The following is a 13917-nucleotide window of genomic DNA, read 5'->3' on the forward strand; positions in this document are numbered from 1 at the left end:
GTCACTAGTGTTATTCTCCTGCTCCTAATTTCTAAATTCAGCTTGGCCTTTGCTCCCACCGAACAGCCTTGCAGAGCTTGAGTGCATTTCCCCGTAACAGAAACACAATGAGGCACTGAAAACTTTTTGTTTTCACCGAGGAAATGGAGAATGAGATGTCATTCTGGCTCCTGCAAGCCCTAATTCATAAAGTCATACGTGAGGCTCTCCAGCCCATTGTAGGTTTGTCCCAGGCGTTATCCTGTTATTGGAAGTGTATATTCACCTTCTGAGCAGACAGAAGCTGCACACAAAAGGGGAAGATTTGCTTTCTCCACTGTGAAAGGCTGCCACAAAGCAGGGGTCCTATTAAGACAGCTGGAAAGTTGCTTCAGCTTGTTACGCTTGTAAGTTTTATTGGTGACTGGTTTTTGATTACACATTTGAATGCTGTGTGTTCCAGGTTGCCGAGTTTTAATTAAAAGGCAATAGTCTCAATGTTAGCTTGCTTTGTTGCCTGCATTATTCAGGCCATAATGCATGCAAATTGTGGGCTGGGTTTGTCCACTGTGCATAATTTATTTGGTATACATAAGCTTGCACCTTCTAGCACCTGCCCTAAATATAACTGTCATACTTTTGGAATTGGTTTATTGTGCTTAATTTGTTCTAGGAAGTCCAGTGATCAAATAGAGGGGGGGAGATTGCATCCCTCTTTCCTGTAACTTTTTTTCTTCAATCCAGTTACTTTCTGGCTATTGGAACAGGAATAATGTGTGCCAGGAGCTTCTCATAGTGCCACAGCCTGTTTGTGACAGTGGGTTTTGATCTGGGGCTTGCTCCTATGCTCGGCAGCTCCCAGGTCACAGCTTCTCAGTCAGGAAGCTCAGAAGGTGTTACCCCGAATTTCCAGCCCTGAATGTATCCTCTCCCTTTTGCTCCCATTCAGAACCATGGGGCAGTTCTGGTCTTGTTCCTTGCCTGGTCAGTGTGGAGGTGGGGCTGGTGATTGGGGATGCTGTGGGACAGCCTGGAGTTCTGCACACACCTTTCCTTAATGGGGCATTGCAGCTACGAGGAAAGAGCTCTGTACCTCGAAGCCATCATCCAGAACCACAAAGAAGTGATGACGTTTGAGGATTTTGCCGCTCAGGTCTTCTCTCCCTCTCCCAGCTACTCCCTTGGTGGAACTGGTGAGTCTCTGCACATTATTCTTCTCTGTAGCTCCAAGAAGCACTTGAGCAGCAGGTGTACACCTGTATTTTGTAGATAAATGCTTGCATATTTAAGAACACTGTTCTTCCTCTGAATCAACTAATGAATATCAAAAGGAATTATGACATTCATTTTAATTTGTTTTGTATCAGAGCTATTCATTCTGCTCCTTTCTTCAGCTATCCTGTTAACCCCCAACTCTGGAGAGGTTAATGAACTTTCTCGCAGTGATGGGCTCGGGCTCATTCAGGACTCCGGGTTCTTGCTGAGCTGGGAATATGTTGTTCAAAAGCAAGACCTGAATCAGGGCTCACTTATCAGAAATAGTTCCTCGCAGGGGAAGCTGCTGCTAATGCTAAATGGGGATTATGCTGCTGAGCCACCAGGGTCAAGGATTAATGCACAAGAAATGCAGGAACAGGGTGGTATTAGGGAATCGCAGAGGTGTGCGGGATGCAGGCACATCCCATCCCGTCAGTGCAGGCTGCCCTGCAGCACCTGGCCTGGAGCCTCTGAGGGGTTTGTGCTGGGGGCACGGGGTGTGTGGTGAGTATGTGTGCACACGCACATCAGTGCTCATCAGTCATCGACCTGCTGAGAGGTGACAGCATTGTGCCAAACTCGGGGAATTTATTCCTCATGTGCCTCGTGGAGGGTGAGGTTAGTGTGCAGTCACAATTGCCGCCCAGCTGGTTTGATTGAGTTTAAGTGAACCTCTCCTGAAAGGGCGCTTTGGCTCTGAAATGCACGGTTCTAGTGCCTCCAAAATGTGGTTTTTTCCAGTATCCAGAAAGTATCTGGTCACCATGTGCTGGACTCTCTAACAAAGATTCCTTAATCTGTCATTGACACTCCTAGGGTGACACTGGCACTTTCTAATCATGCCCTGCTTCTCATTTGGATTGTTGAATAGATTATTTCCAACCTATATAAACGTTGCAGGACATCTGCTCTATTTTCTCTTTAGCCCGACTTGTTAGCAGATATCTTCCATCTAAACTGAAACACTGAAGGAAGAAATTAAATTTGCTCACATAAATCACTTAGGAATAAAACCAGCTGTGCAGCATTGTCTGGCGTGTTGGCTCCAATCCTGGCGTTTTCGGAGCTTTGTGAGGAGATAAGAGGCCTGTGCTGGCCGGGCAGTGGTGGCCAGGAGCAGCAGGCAGAAGGCTTTGGAGATAAGCGCTGGTAGGAGGGGGGAGGAAGCCGGGGCCATTTACATAATCGCGCCTCTGAGTCCTGGAGAGGCGTCAGGGAACGTGGGATGGATCTATTGATCTCTGATGAACTGGAATACTAAACAATGCTAGGAAAGCTTATAACTTAAAGCTTTGATTAATGTTTCCTACATTAAAAAGTAGAACAGCTGTGCATTAAATTCTTTTATACACTCTGCCAAAAGTCTGAGACAAAAAAATCACCCATTTCAATAGGAGTGTGGCGTGTGCCCAGGGCTGGTTGTTAGCACTCGAGTCGTTTATCTGTCGACGTATCAGCAAATAGAAATGTAGATATAGTGATCTGTTTTAAATGTTAGCTCTGTGCATAGTTGTGTTTCATTTGTGGTTTCACAGGGCAGACCCCTCCCCAGCCCCACATTCTGAAGGATAAGCTGTATATTCCAGGCACATTTAAAGTGTTTCCCAGTAGCTGAGGATTTCAGAACACTGTTAAATCAGGAGTACTCAGGTATGATTTCATTATTTTAATTGCTTTTAAGTGTGAAGCCTTCCCCAGTCACATCCCAATTTTCAGGCTTCTGAGACTCAGAATTATTTTCCCACTCGTGAACTGGCTGGCCATGACTTCTGGTGTCAGAATCTCCTTCAGAGTCTCCTCACATTACCTGCTGATTCTCCTGCATATTTCGTCAGTGATGAGCAGGGGCAGTGTCAGCTGTGGCCATGGGGATGTGTTTTCCATCAGATACCCCTCAGCAGTCAGCAGGGAGGGTGGATGCAGCCCTGGCAGCTCTGCTGTTCCACAAGCCAGGTGTGCTTCAGAAATACAGATCCACCTGTCCTGCTTCTGCATGAATCACCTGTCTGCCACATAGGAATACAGGGAGCATTTTTCTATTCTGAAACAGAAAAATGGAGTCAAGGAGCAGTAAATTAAAAGCAGCACTTTTCCCTGAAGGAGGGGTCAGGCAGCAGTACAGGCTACCCAAGGAGGCACTAGGTTCCCCATATATGGAAGTGTTCACGAGGCATCAGGACATGATTTTGGGGTGATGATGGTGGTGCTGGGTTGGCCACTGGACTTGTTGATCTCTTCCAGCCTTGATGATTCTGTGTGATGCATGGAGCTGGCACAGGTGGCAGTACAAGCCAGCAGGTACTGCTGACTCTGCTGAACATAAACTGCTAAAGTAAATTTAAGATTAATTCTCATCTGATCTGTTCTTGCAATGACCCTCAGGTGCGATCCTGTCAGTGTTGTGAATGCGTGTGTGCAGCAGAGAGGGTCAGGGAGTAAGGGCGCTGCTTATCACAGTGCAGCGTGTTCTCAGGAGTTACCACAATGTAGGAAGAAATCAAACACAGCTCTCAGTGACATGTTCCTGGGGTGTCACTGACTATGAGGTAATTTTTGGAACTGGATGTTTTTGTATTTTCTGATGCTGCCTCTGGGGATGCATCCCCAGACTCAGGTGGGATGTAGTTTTCCTGCCCTAGTTTAGTCTCCCTGTCACCAGTCTTGCAGATGCCACATTTTCTGCACAAAAATTGTCCAGTTGATCTCCTTTGCTGTTTTGAGGAGCGGAGCCTTAAACTCTCTGTATGGATCACAGATCAGTGTTGAAAGTGCAGCCTCCTAGGCAGAATGGCCATCCCCAAACTCATTTAGGGGATGTGCAGATTAGGAACAAAAGCTGAGAATACGGCCCTTTGTTGTTACGCTGGTGCATTACATGCTGTATTTTAATTAGGCAGGGTTTGAGAGGCAGCCCAGCAGATCCTTCATAGCCCAACACTATTGAATTATTCTCATTTTTTCCCACTGCAGATTTCTCTCCTTTTAGTGGACAGGCTTTAAGCTGCTGTTCTTGCTTCTCAGCCAAATCCAGAAATAGTTACTCAACAAAATACTTGTGTGTTCTTTAAAAAAATTGGTGAAGCTGAAATGGGCAGAGTGGTGCCCTGACTTCAACTGCCTCTATGGCTCATGAGGGTTCCTTGGGGCTTTGGGCTGGCTTTATGAAAGATCAGCAGCCAGCACAGTGTTAACCTTGGGAATTGGAAGGGACCCCTGGATATTCCAGGAGAACTCTCCAGTCATAGCTTTCCCACCACAAGGATTCTGTCTGAGGCGTTTGTGCTTGTCATGGCAGGTTCCTGCTTTCCAGGGAACCCCCTAGCTGAGCGCTGCTGCTGGCGCCTCAGGGGTTAATGGGACCGGGCACACTTGACTGCTGAGAGGACTGATCTAATCACTGCCATATCCAAGTGCATCTGTTCACCATGAGGTCATTCTTGTGCATGCTAATGACTTGGAAAATAAAGCACAATGTTCAGCGTTATCAGGGAGGATATAGTGTAAATCTTGGCTTTTTTAGTTGCTAATGGATAGTGTGGAATGGGCAGAGAAAGCATCTTGGATTCTTGCACTGCAGATTAATGTGTTTAAAGCATCCTTTTCAGCAGAGCATCAAAAAAACTGTGCTGAAAAACTTGGACATGTGGTATCTGTTGATAAATGGATTCTTTAATGAATATTATGGCATTGCCCAGGAGCAATACTTGAGTCAAGGAACTATTGAGGTTTTCAGCATTCCCTGGTTTTAAAGCCTAGGGAGCTGTGCCTGCTGATTCACATAAAACCGAGATTTTGCAGCCTTTTTGTTGCAAAGGTGACACATGCTTTTCTTTTGTCTCTGGACCTTTTTACATGTGCGATGTTCTTGTAGAAAATATTTAAATGTACAGCAAACAAGATCTAGTTTATTTTAAACCACTTTTTGTTCAGTGCTGAGCTTTATCTTGCCCACTGTAAAACAAAAGGATTATTTGAATAGGACATGCAGATTTTAAATCTATTTTTGACAGAAACAAAACCAAACCCAGAGTAATTCTTGTTTTAAACAGGACTGATGCTTTTTGTAACAGTAATTGAGCCAAGGGTTCCTTTTGCTTTGGTTTGTTTTTCTGGGGTTTTTATACTACTTCGGGGTTTTCATCCTTTTGTCTTTTTCCTTGAAGCTCTGTAGGGTATTTTGTCAGATCTGTGTCCAGGTTCACTATAGTATTTTTGCCTATTTTTCCGGGAATATTAAAAACATACACATCTGAAACTGAGTAGCTGTGCCACAGTACCAGAACATGTGCGGTGTGTGCCAAGGATCAGGTTTGATCCTTGTTTGATCCTTGTCAGTGTTGCCTGAAACAGTGTGATTTGTTTCTAATATATGGGGTTTAGGAAATTCCTGGTTACTTGTAGGACAGGGAATTATTGCTGGCATGGAGCCTGTGTGAAGTCTGCTGGGCATGGTGCTTAGCAGGTGAGGTGGGACACTGTGCAGCTCTTGGTGCTGCCATGGTGGGTGCAGGTTGTCCAGGCAGTGAACAAAGAGCAAAAGCTGAAGGAAGTGGAGCAGAGGAGCCAGGACAGTTAGCACAGGAGGCAGACTCCTGGGCTTTCTCCCTCCTTCCCTGTGAGGACTATTCAGGATGACCTGTCTGGCTTCCCGGCTGTTTAATCCAGGTGGTTCCTCATTCTCGGCGGACTGGAGCCTGCCGCAGCAGGGCTGCCCTTGGGGAGTTCCTAAAGCAGTACTAGCAGATATGGGAGCTGCTCCTTGCCGGTGTGGTTATCAGTGCTCTGCCCACAGCTTTCCTGCCATTTGGCAGGGCTGCTCTGGAGTGTCCCCATGAGGGTCAGGAATGGTCTGGCATTAAGCAGGGCAGGGTGACAAGTACCACAGAGTGATGGGGGCAGCAGTTCTGTACCCTCTCCAGCTCCCGCGGCCGAACAGGCTGATGCAGGTGTATGCCCAGGAGCCCAGGCTGCTCTGGAGGGTCCAGATTCCTGCAGAGCCCTAAGGAAGTGGCCACCTGCGCAGTGTGCTGGGGCTGGCCCTTTTGCCACCACTGAGGGTGGACAGTCCGAACTTGTCCCCCGAGGCTGGGCAGGTGCTGGGACTGCTTCCCCCTCAAGCCTGGTGTTCCCCTCAGGATCTCCAACAGTGGAATGGGTGAGAGCCACATCAGCCCCCTTGCCTTGTAATTGACACCATGTAATTGACTGACTGAGAGGATGCTCCCCCAGCTATGCTGTCTGGGAGGGGAGGTGGTGAGGGAGGGCTTATCCCAGCAATAAGTGCTGGGATGGGCAAAAACAGGAGCTTAAGGGACTGGACCGTCTCTTCTGCCATGTGACAGCTCGAGCTGTCAGCTCAGAGAAGGCGCCAGGCAATGTGGCCGCTTTGCATTTTCCCTCTGCACTGAGGTGCTGGCAGGGACCTCTCCAGGTAGAGGTAGAGCAGAACTGGGGCAGAGCTGTCCTATGGCCTTGTGCAGAGGGCTCGGGCTGCCCCACCTGTGACACCCACATAACCCCCAGCATTTGATGGGGTCCCCCTGGCTGAGGCTGAGCCTTGCAGAACTAATCAGCAGCTGCTCCAACTAATGAGGAATTAAATTCAATGTGTACATTTCAGGCTTATTTCTGAGGCCCTCAAACCATGGTGCCAGGCACTCCCAGCGGAGCTGGAAGCTGTGGGTGCTGTTTTAGGGTCGGTTCTGCCCAGGTTATCCTGTAGTGTCAGATTCTCTTTACTGTGTCAGCTTTCCAGGGCACTGCAGGGCGTGTGTGGCTTTGACTAACCCAGCTTCAGTGATCCAGGGGTTCTTCCACGCAGGCTCAGGATGCTGCTTACAGTGTACATGGAGCCTGTCTTTGGGAGTTGGAAGCAGGAATGCTGTGCAGATTTACTCAGTGATCCTCTCCAGAATTTTATTACCTTTGCATTTACTAGAAAGGAAAACAAAGACTTCCAGAGACCTATCCAGGCTGAAAGGTTAATGGAGGGCAAGAACAGTCACAGTCCATGTGAAAACTTACTGGTTCTTCTCAAGTACCAGTCTTCAGGATCCTTACAGATCGTGGTCTTACCCACCCTTGCTTTCAAGGGTGTTCAGCTGCTTCATGAGCAGTGGGTAAAAGGCCATTCCTAGAGCACATGCCCTGAGGAAGAAATGAAGTTTGTTCTGTGGACTGGATTTAAGATGGAATACACCATCTCTCTCTGGCTTTCTGCAAGGTAACCCTGCACTTAAAGTGCTTTCATCTATATTTTAATCCCTCCTGCAAGAAATGTGTTTCAAAAGCTTAATGCTCTCTAAGCAGCCTCACCTGTGAGAGGCCCTCCAAGTGTGTGTGTGTGTCTCATCTGAGTGCAGGTGTGTGACAGCTTTTATGCACTCAAGGACTTCCTCCTCTGGGAAATATTTGTGGCACCAGGATTGCTACGCTGCTCACTTCCAGGAGTTTTAACCTGGCTATAGTGTCACAGAGGTTTAGGTCTCTGTGAAGCATCAAATTTTAGCTGGTTTGAAATGGTGTGACCAGCAACAGTACTGGACATGGAGCTGAAGCGTGAAGCAGCTGCATGCCACTATCCCACAGCAGCAGGTTTGGCACAAGATGAAGCGCAGTGAATTCCAATTTTTTTTCCAGCATTCCCTGCCTTGCTTGTTTCAGTCCTCAGACCCCAAAAGGAAGTGCACGGGTCTGTGTTTCTGCAGGTCCCTGAGGAGAGCTCCCCTTCCCGCCTTTAGCAGGGTGTGCTGTGTCAGGTTGGTGCAAGCACAGCAGTCACAGGTCCTGCACTGACATGGCTTTATTCCCCCTCTTTGGTCCTGCACTGACATGGTTTTGTTCTCTCCCTTTAGATTAATGTTAATGCTCTCAGTCCAGTAACGGCCACAGGTAAGAGCAATGCTTCCCGCAGGCCCCTTTGCTGCTGCTGCTGTGGTTCATCACTAACAGCTCTCCTTCCCCTCCTCCTCCCCTGCTGCTTCTGCTCCATGTTCAGCTCTACCTCCTGTGCTCCATGCTTGCCTCACACCTCCTCTGCTCTGCCTCCCGTGCGCCTCGTGCCTCCCGTACTCCACGCGTGGTCCTGCCTCCTCTGTTCTGCATGTGGTTTTGCCTCTCACACTCTGCGCACGCCTCCTGCACTCTGCATATGGTTCTGCCTCTTGCAAACAATGCAGTCATGGCTCCCATACACAGCAGTGCATCCTACAATCCATGTACAGTAATGCCTTGTGCACACAGTATCGATTCCCACAATCTGCATACGGTAAAGCCTCCTGTACATGCCAGGTAATTCCTCCTGCAGTCCATGTATGGTGAGAACTCCCACACATGCCTGGTCATGATTCCTGCAATCCCCGTAGGGTAAGGCCTCCCATATGTTCCCGGTAATGCCTCCTGCAATCCGCATGCCGTAATGCCCCCAGTATATGCCCAGGATATACTTTCCACGATCTGCGTGCAGTAACACCTCCCATGATTTGTGTAAAAACTCCTGTATGTGCCATGGGTAATGACTCCCACAGTCTGCATGCAGTAAAGACTCCCATACATGGTAATGATTCCCATGATCTGTGTAGGGTTAAGCCTCCCGTATTGTGCCTGGTAATGAGTCCTGCAATCCATGCACGGTAAAAACTCCCGTATGTGCCAGGTTATGCTTTCTGTGATCTGTGCATGGCGAAGTGTCCCGCATGCAGTAATGGTTCCCGTGATTTGCGTATGGTGACATCTCCTCGATCTGCATGCTGTAAAGCCTTGCATCCTTAGCAATGATTCCTGCAATCTGCATGCAGTTATGTCTCATGTACATAGTAATGATTCCCACAATCAGCGTATGGAGTGCCTTCTGCAATCCTCATGCATTAATGCTGCGCACGATGCACATGTGGGAAAGCCACTCCTCTCTCCCCTCTGCCACTGCGTGCAGTAATGATTCCTGGTAAGGATTCCCATGATCCGCATCCAGTAATGCCTCCCATACATGGTAATGGTTACTGCAATCTGCATGCAGTAATGCCTCCCATATGCAGTGATGGTTCCCGTGATCCATGTGCCGTAAAGCTTCCTGTGTGCAGAAATGATTCCCGTGAGCCGTGTTCGTTAGTGCCCTCAGTGATCTGTGTATGGTAATGCTACCCACTATCTGCATACGTTAATGCCTCCCATGTGCAGTGATGAGTCCCACGATCCATGACTGGTAAAGCCTCCCATGATCCGCGTATGGTAATGTCCCCCCTGGATGTAGTAATGGTTCCCACGATCTGCATACAGTAATGTCAGCCCATACGTGGTAGCACCTCCCGTGATCTGCGTACGGTGAAAACTCCTGTATGTGCCCAGTCATGATTTCCTGTCATCCGCGTATGGTAAAGCCTCCTGTTCTTTGCGATGATTCCGGTGATCCGCAGAGTCATCCTGTTAGGGAGTCACGTAAAGTCACCCTGCCATAGTCGTGGTTCCTGCGATACACATGCACTGTTGCCCTGTATGTGCCCGGTAATGGTTCCTGCGATCTGCGTATGGTAATGCCTCCCTATACGTGTCTGGTCGAGGATTCCCACGATCTGCATACGGTAAAGTTGTCCATACATGGTGATGGCTCCCACGATCTGCTCGTGGTAGTGCCTCGCATGGCCGGTAATGATGCCTGTGAGCTGTGTACAGTAACGCCTCCTGTACGTGGCAACGTCTCCTGCGATCTGTGTGTGTGGCAATGCCCCCATGATCCGCACGTGGTAATGCCTCCTGCGATACATGCCTGGTAATTATTTTTTACTTCTAAGCTGCTTCAGCTTGTCCATTTGGAGAAAACTATTATTTTGACCATCTGCCATCCTGCCTTACTGCAGGAATGCCAAGCACACCACCTCCTTCACAGCCCTTCCCTCCCCCACACTCTTCTCCCCAGCCAATAGCACCACAGGTTTTGTTTCAATCCAAAGCTGACAGCTCTGTATCTTTCACAGAAAATGCCTTTACATGCTGTCACACTTTCCACCTTTTTAAAACATGGTATTTCTCCTTGGTCAGTTTTCTCAAAGAACCAATCTGGTTAGTAAGGGCTGTCTTTGAGATGCAAACGCAGGGCTGCAGGCAGGCTGAGGGGTTTCACACTTGGGGCTGTACTGCTGCTGTTCCACTCAAACACCCAGAGCTGCTCAAGCAGAAGCACAGGTTACACCTCACATTAGAAGTGCAACTAAGAGCCATGGGGAGTCTTTGTCCTCAGATAGCAGCTGAGGGCTCATCCTGCTACCACACTCACCCATGGCCATATCCCCACCTGTCCTGCAAGGACAGTGCCCTGCTCACCTGTGCCTGAGGGACAGCTCAGCCATGGGCAGCTTCAGCCCAGGCCCTGGCTGTGCTTAGGGGCATTTTGCCATGTTTGAGATTTACCTGAGATTAGGAGGGTGAAGGGAGGATTGAAGAGCTGTGGCCCAGCCAGAAACAGGTGAAAATGGAGTTGTTGCACTGGAAGTAGGCCTGTGCTGCAAAACAACCATCCCTCAGCAGGTTCAGAGGGGGTGCCACCAGAGCACCCTTTCAGCCTTCAGAGAAAGTTCAGAATGTCCCTGTGTTATTGCTGCCTGGCTGTGAGGCTGTTCCTCCCTTCTACCTCTAATAAAAAACCTACCTTTACACTTAGGGTGAGAATTGCAACACAGTTTAAAAATACTGTTTCCTGAGGGAGTTGACGAAACACTGTTCCTCCTGGAAAATGCCTTGGGACAAGTCCAGTCTTCAAGAGCCGAGGAAGACATGTCCCTCACAGCAACTGCACCTGGTTTTGGTCATTAGTGTCTCATTTAATGACCATGTGCTCACCTGTTCCCCCTCAGCCAGCCTGGGCAGGCCTGGCCTCTGGGGAATAACCAACAGGTGACTCCACTCAACAACGAAGCATAACCCCCCATACCCACAGCCCCCCAAGACCCTTGGCCAGTGGTGACCATAAGCCACCAGTAACAAGCGTACTGTTATGTAGTGGAAGAATTTGTGATTCTTTAGGATTTTTCCAGAGGTGAATGCACCTTCCAGGGAGGTCAGGCCAAATACACAAGAGCAGTTTAATGACACACAGTAAAAAACAGCTTTGTATCACCCACACAGAATTATTTTATGTTGGACCTTCAAGTGAACAGGATGGGAGTTTCCTGCCTCCCTCCCATGGGGCTGTTGGGGCCCTGAGAGCCATCAGGGGCTGCAGGGGTTGTGCAAACCAACTCTGCTCTGCCTCCCATGCACCGGATGATGGGAGGTGATGCTGGGGGACTCAGTCTTCACCTGGACACTTATGGCCTCACTGTTCCTCAGTTCTGGGAACTGGCAAAGAGAAATCTCTGATTTCTCTGAGAAGTGCAGTATGGCAGTTCTCCAGCTGCCTGGAGCAAATTCCTCCTCTGGAAGTCAAGTTCACCTGAGTGATCTCCAGGAGAGTCTGGGAAGGGGTGAGGGGAGGGGCTGTGCTGTGCCATGTGGTTATTCAGAGGAGACAGGCTGTTCTGTCGTGACCTGGGTTTTCCCTCCCCACTCTGTTTTCCAGGTTGCCTCACCACAAGTGCAAGTATTGACCTCACTGACACCACTGGCATCGAGTTGGCGGAGCCATCCTCACCCACACTGCCACATGCCTCCAGGAGCAGGGTCTCTGGGAAACTCTGCTGCTCTGCCAGGTGTCCACCTGAGGTCCTGGAGCACAGAGCTGCAGCTGGGGCTGCCTACAGCACCTAAGCACAGATTGGAATGGGCAGTTTTGGGTGAACATGTCTTGAAGGGGACAGGCAAGGGGTTTGGTCAGTGAAATGGCCTTTCCCCAGTCTGGACACGGGGATTGGATGTCACCTGTGTCACCATCACCACTGCACTGGCACCAGGTGAGCAAGGGCCCCAAGGCCCTGGGCACAGGTGCCACAGCCAGAGATTGTGAACCAGCACTGAAACCTGTTGTTTAATGTTTCCTTAGAGCATCGCTTTAGTCATTCCAGGCTGCACTTACCTGTGCATTAGGGAATTTCTTCTAAAGAGAGGTTTTCCAGCGACTAGCCAGGTAGTGAATGTTCCCTGCAGGAGCGTGGGTGTATGAGGGAGGAGCTGTCCCACTCTGGGAGCACTGTGGCCTTTCTGTGGTGTGTGCAGTGGCTGTACACTGGAACTGCTCCCCAGAGAAACAAAAATAAGCAAATCCCTTTTAGAAGAGCAAAAGCCACACTCCTGCCATGACCCTTTCCCAACACAGTGTGAAGAACTGAGTAACCCCCTCACCTTGTCCCAGCAGGCTGTGACCTGTCTCTAGCCAGGGGAAAACACAGCTGAAGGCTTCTGAGGACTTAGGGTGTCTTCCTGCTACCTGCTGTAGTGAGCAGAACTGGTGTTGGCAGTAGCTGATGTGTTTTGGTCTACACATGTCGTTGATGGGGTGAAAATTTTTATAGTTAGATCCCGAGTATTTCAAAGTAACAGAAATCTGAGATCCACAGAGCCCTGTCCTGCTGCTGCTTGGTAGCTCCTGGGCGCACACACACGCACACCTCCCAACCGAATGGGAGTTACTTTATGCAAAGGGATTACAATTTTTGGGAAACGCCCTGTAGGGCCCCCATTTGTTTTTGCACTTACACTTGGTGTTATGGCCAGCTGTCTGTCCATCTGAGTGCCAGCACCTGGCCAGGGGCCACCCTGTGCCTGTGGGGCACATTCCAGCCATAGCCAGTGATGCCAAGGCGGCCGCTGGGCTCTGCCCTGCGCTCTGTGCCCAAGGGGCAGCAGCTCAGCCCCGGTGCCCGACAGGAATTCACCTGGTGCAGCTGCAGGAAGGAACCTCTGTCACTGAGGGCTTAGACAATCGCTTTGATTTTCTGCGTCACAGTTGAGTTTTGCTTTCTATTGATTGTCTGTCAGTGAAGGAGCCTAGGAAATAAAACACATTTTTTAATTTATTTTACGTTCAGAGCTGGATAGGCAATGCTGTCTGGCACTTAGTTATCCAGTAGCTGGTCCGAAACAATTTCAAAGGCATCCTTCTGAGTAAGGAGCTCTCTCTCCTTAGAGCAATATGTACCTCCATTTCAGGGAAGAATTAAGACATCAATGAAAATCGTGTTTTCCTGATGTCAAAAAACTATTAACTTGTATAAACTGTCTGTGGTTTTGCACCCTGAACTGGATGACAAAGCCTCACAAAATTAATAAATCTTTGCTCCCAATAAAATTTCTCCCCAGAGCAATAAAAGGCAGTACCTGTGTGGTGTGTGTGGCAGTGAGTGGGAGGTGCTGGGGTTGGAACTCTGGTGATGCTGGTGGGCCAGCTGCTGCGGGTGCTGTGGGTGTGCAGGGCTGGCTCACAAGGGACAGGGACAGTCCCTGCTGGATGTGGGTTCTGTCCCTCTCTGCTGGAGTTGAGGCTGCAGGAACAGCCACCGGGTGCAGAGCAGGCAGTGGTGTTAGCAGACTGGAGTGCTCTTGAGGAGTTCACGCCATGCTGTGACTGACACGGGGGCACCTACAGTCATGCCCCACCAGCCCCACATGGCAGCAGTGTCCTTTGACACCCTGCAGGTTGGCACCTCCTGCCAGCCTGGCCCTGCCCATGGCATCAAGCACAGTGACAGACCTTTGGGGCCCTGAGAAGCCACTGTCCATAACCTGCTTCCTTGTAATGCCTCATGGCCCACCCAC

The 13917-nt window shown here is 49.4% G+C and overlaps 1 protein-coding gene across 2 annotated transcripts in view; it reads left to right on the top strand.

The window, feature by feature from the left end:
* RALGAPA2 (Ral GTPase activating protein catalytic subunit alpha 2) overlaps positions 1 to 13471 on the top strand; it is a 92862-nt gene extending 79391 nt beyond the window's left edge. Inside the window, exons 39-41 of one of the 2 annotated variants that reach the window (XM_066316656.1) lie at positions 1051 to 1172; positions 8091 to 8127; positions 11786 to 11922. In XM_066316656.1, the coding sequence (XP_066172753.1) occupies positions 1051 to 1172; positions 8091 to 8095 (127 nt within the window). In that variant the 3' untranslated portion in view covers positions 8096 to 8127; positions 11786 to 11922. Of the gene's footprint in view, positions 1 to 1050; positions 1173 to 8090; positions 8128 to 11785 lie in introns of both variants that reach the window. The other variant, XM_066316655.1, reaches the window with a different exon arrangement.
* Positions 13472 to 13917: the final 446 nt, after the last annotated feature.

Source organism: Sylvia atricapilla, chromosome 3 (assembly GCF_009819655.1).
Source record: "Sylvia atricapilla isolate bSylAtr1 chromosome 3, bSylAtr1.pri, whole genome shotgun sequence".
NCBI classification, from domain to species: Eukaryota; Metazoa; Chordata; class Aves; order Passeriformes; family Sylviidae; genus Sylvia; species Sylvia atricapilla.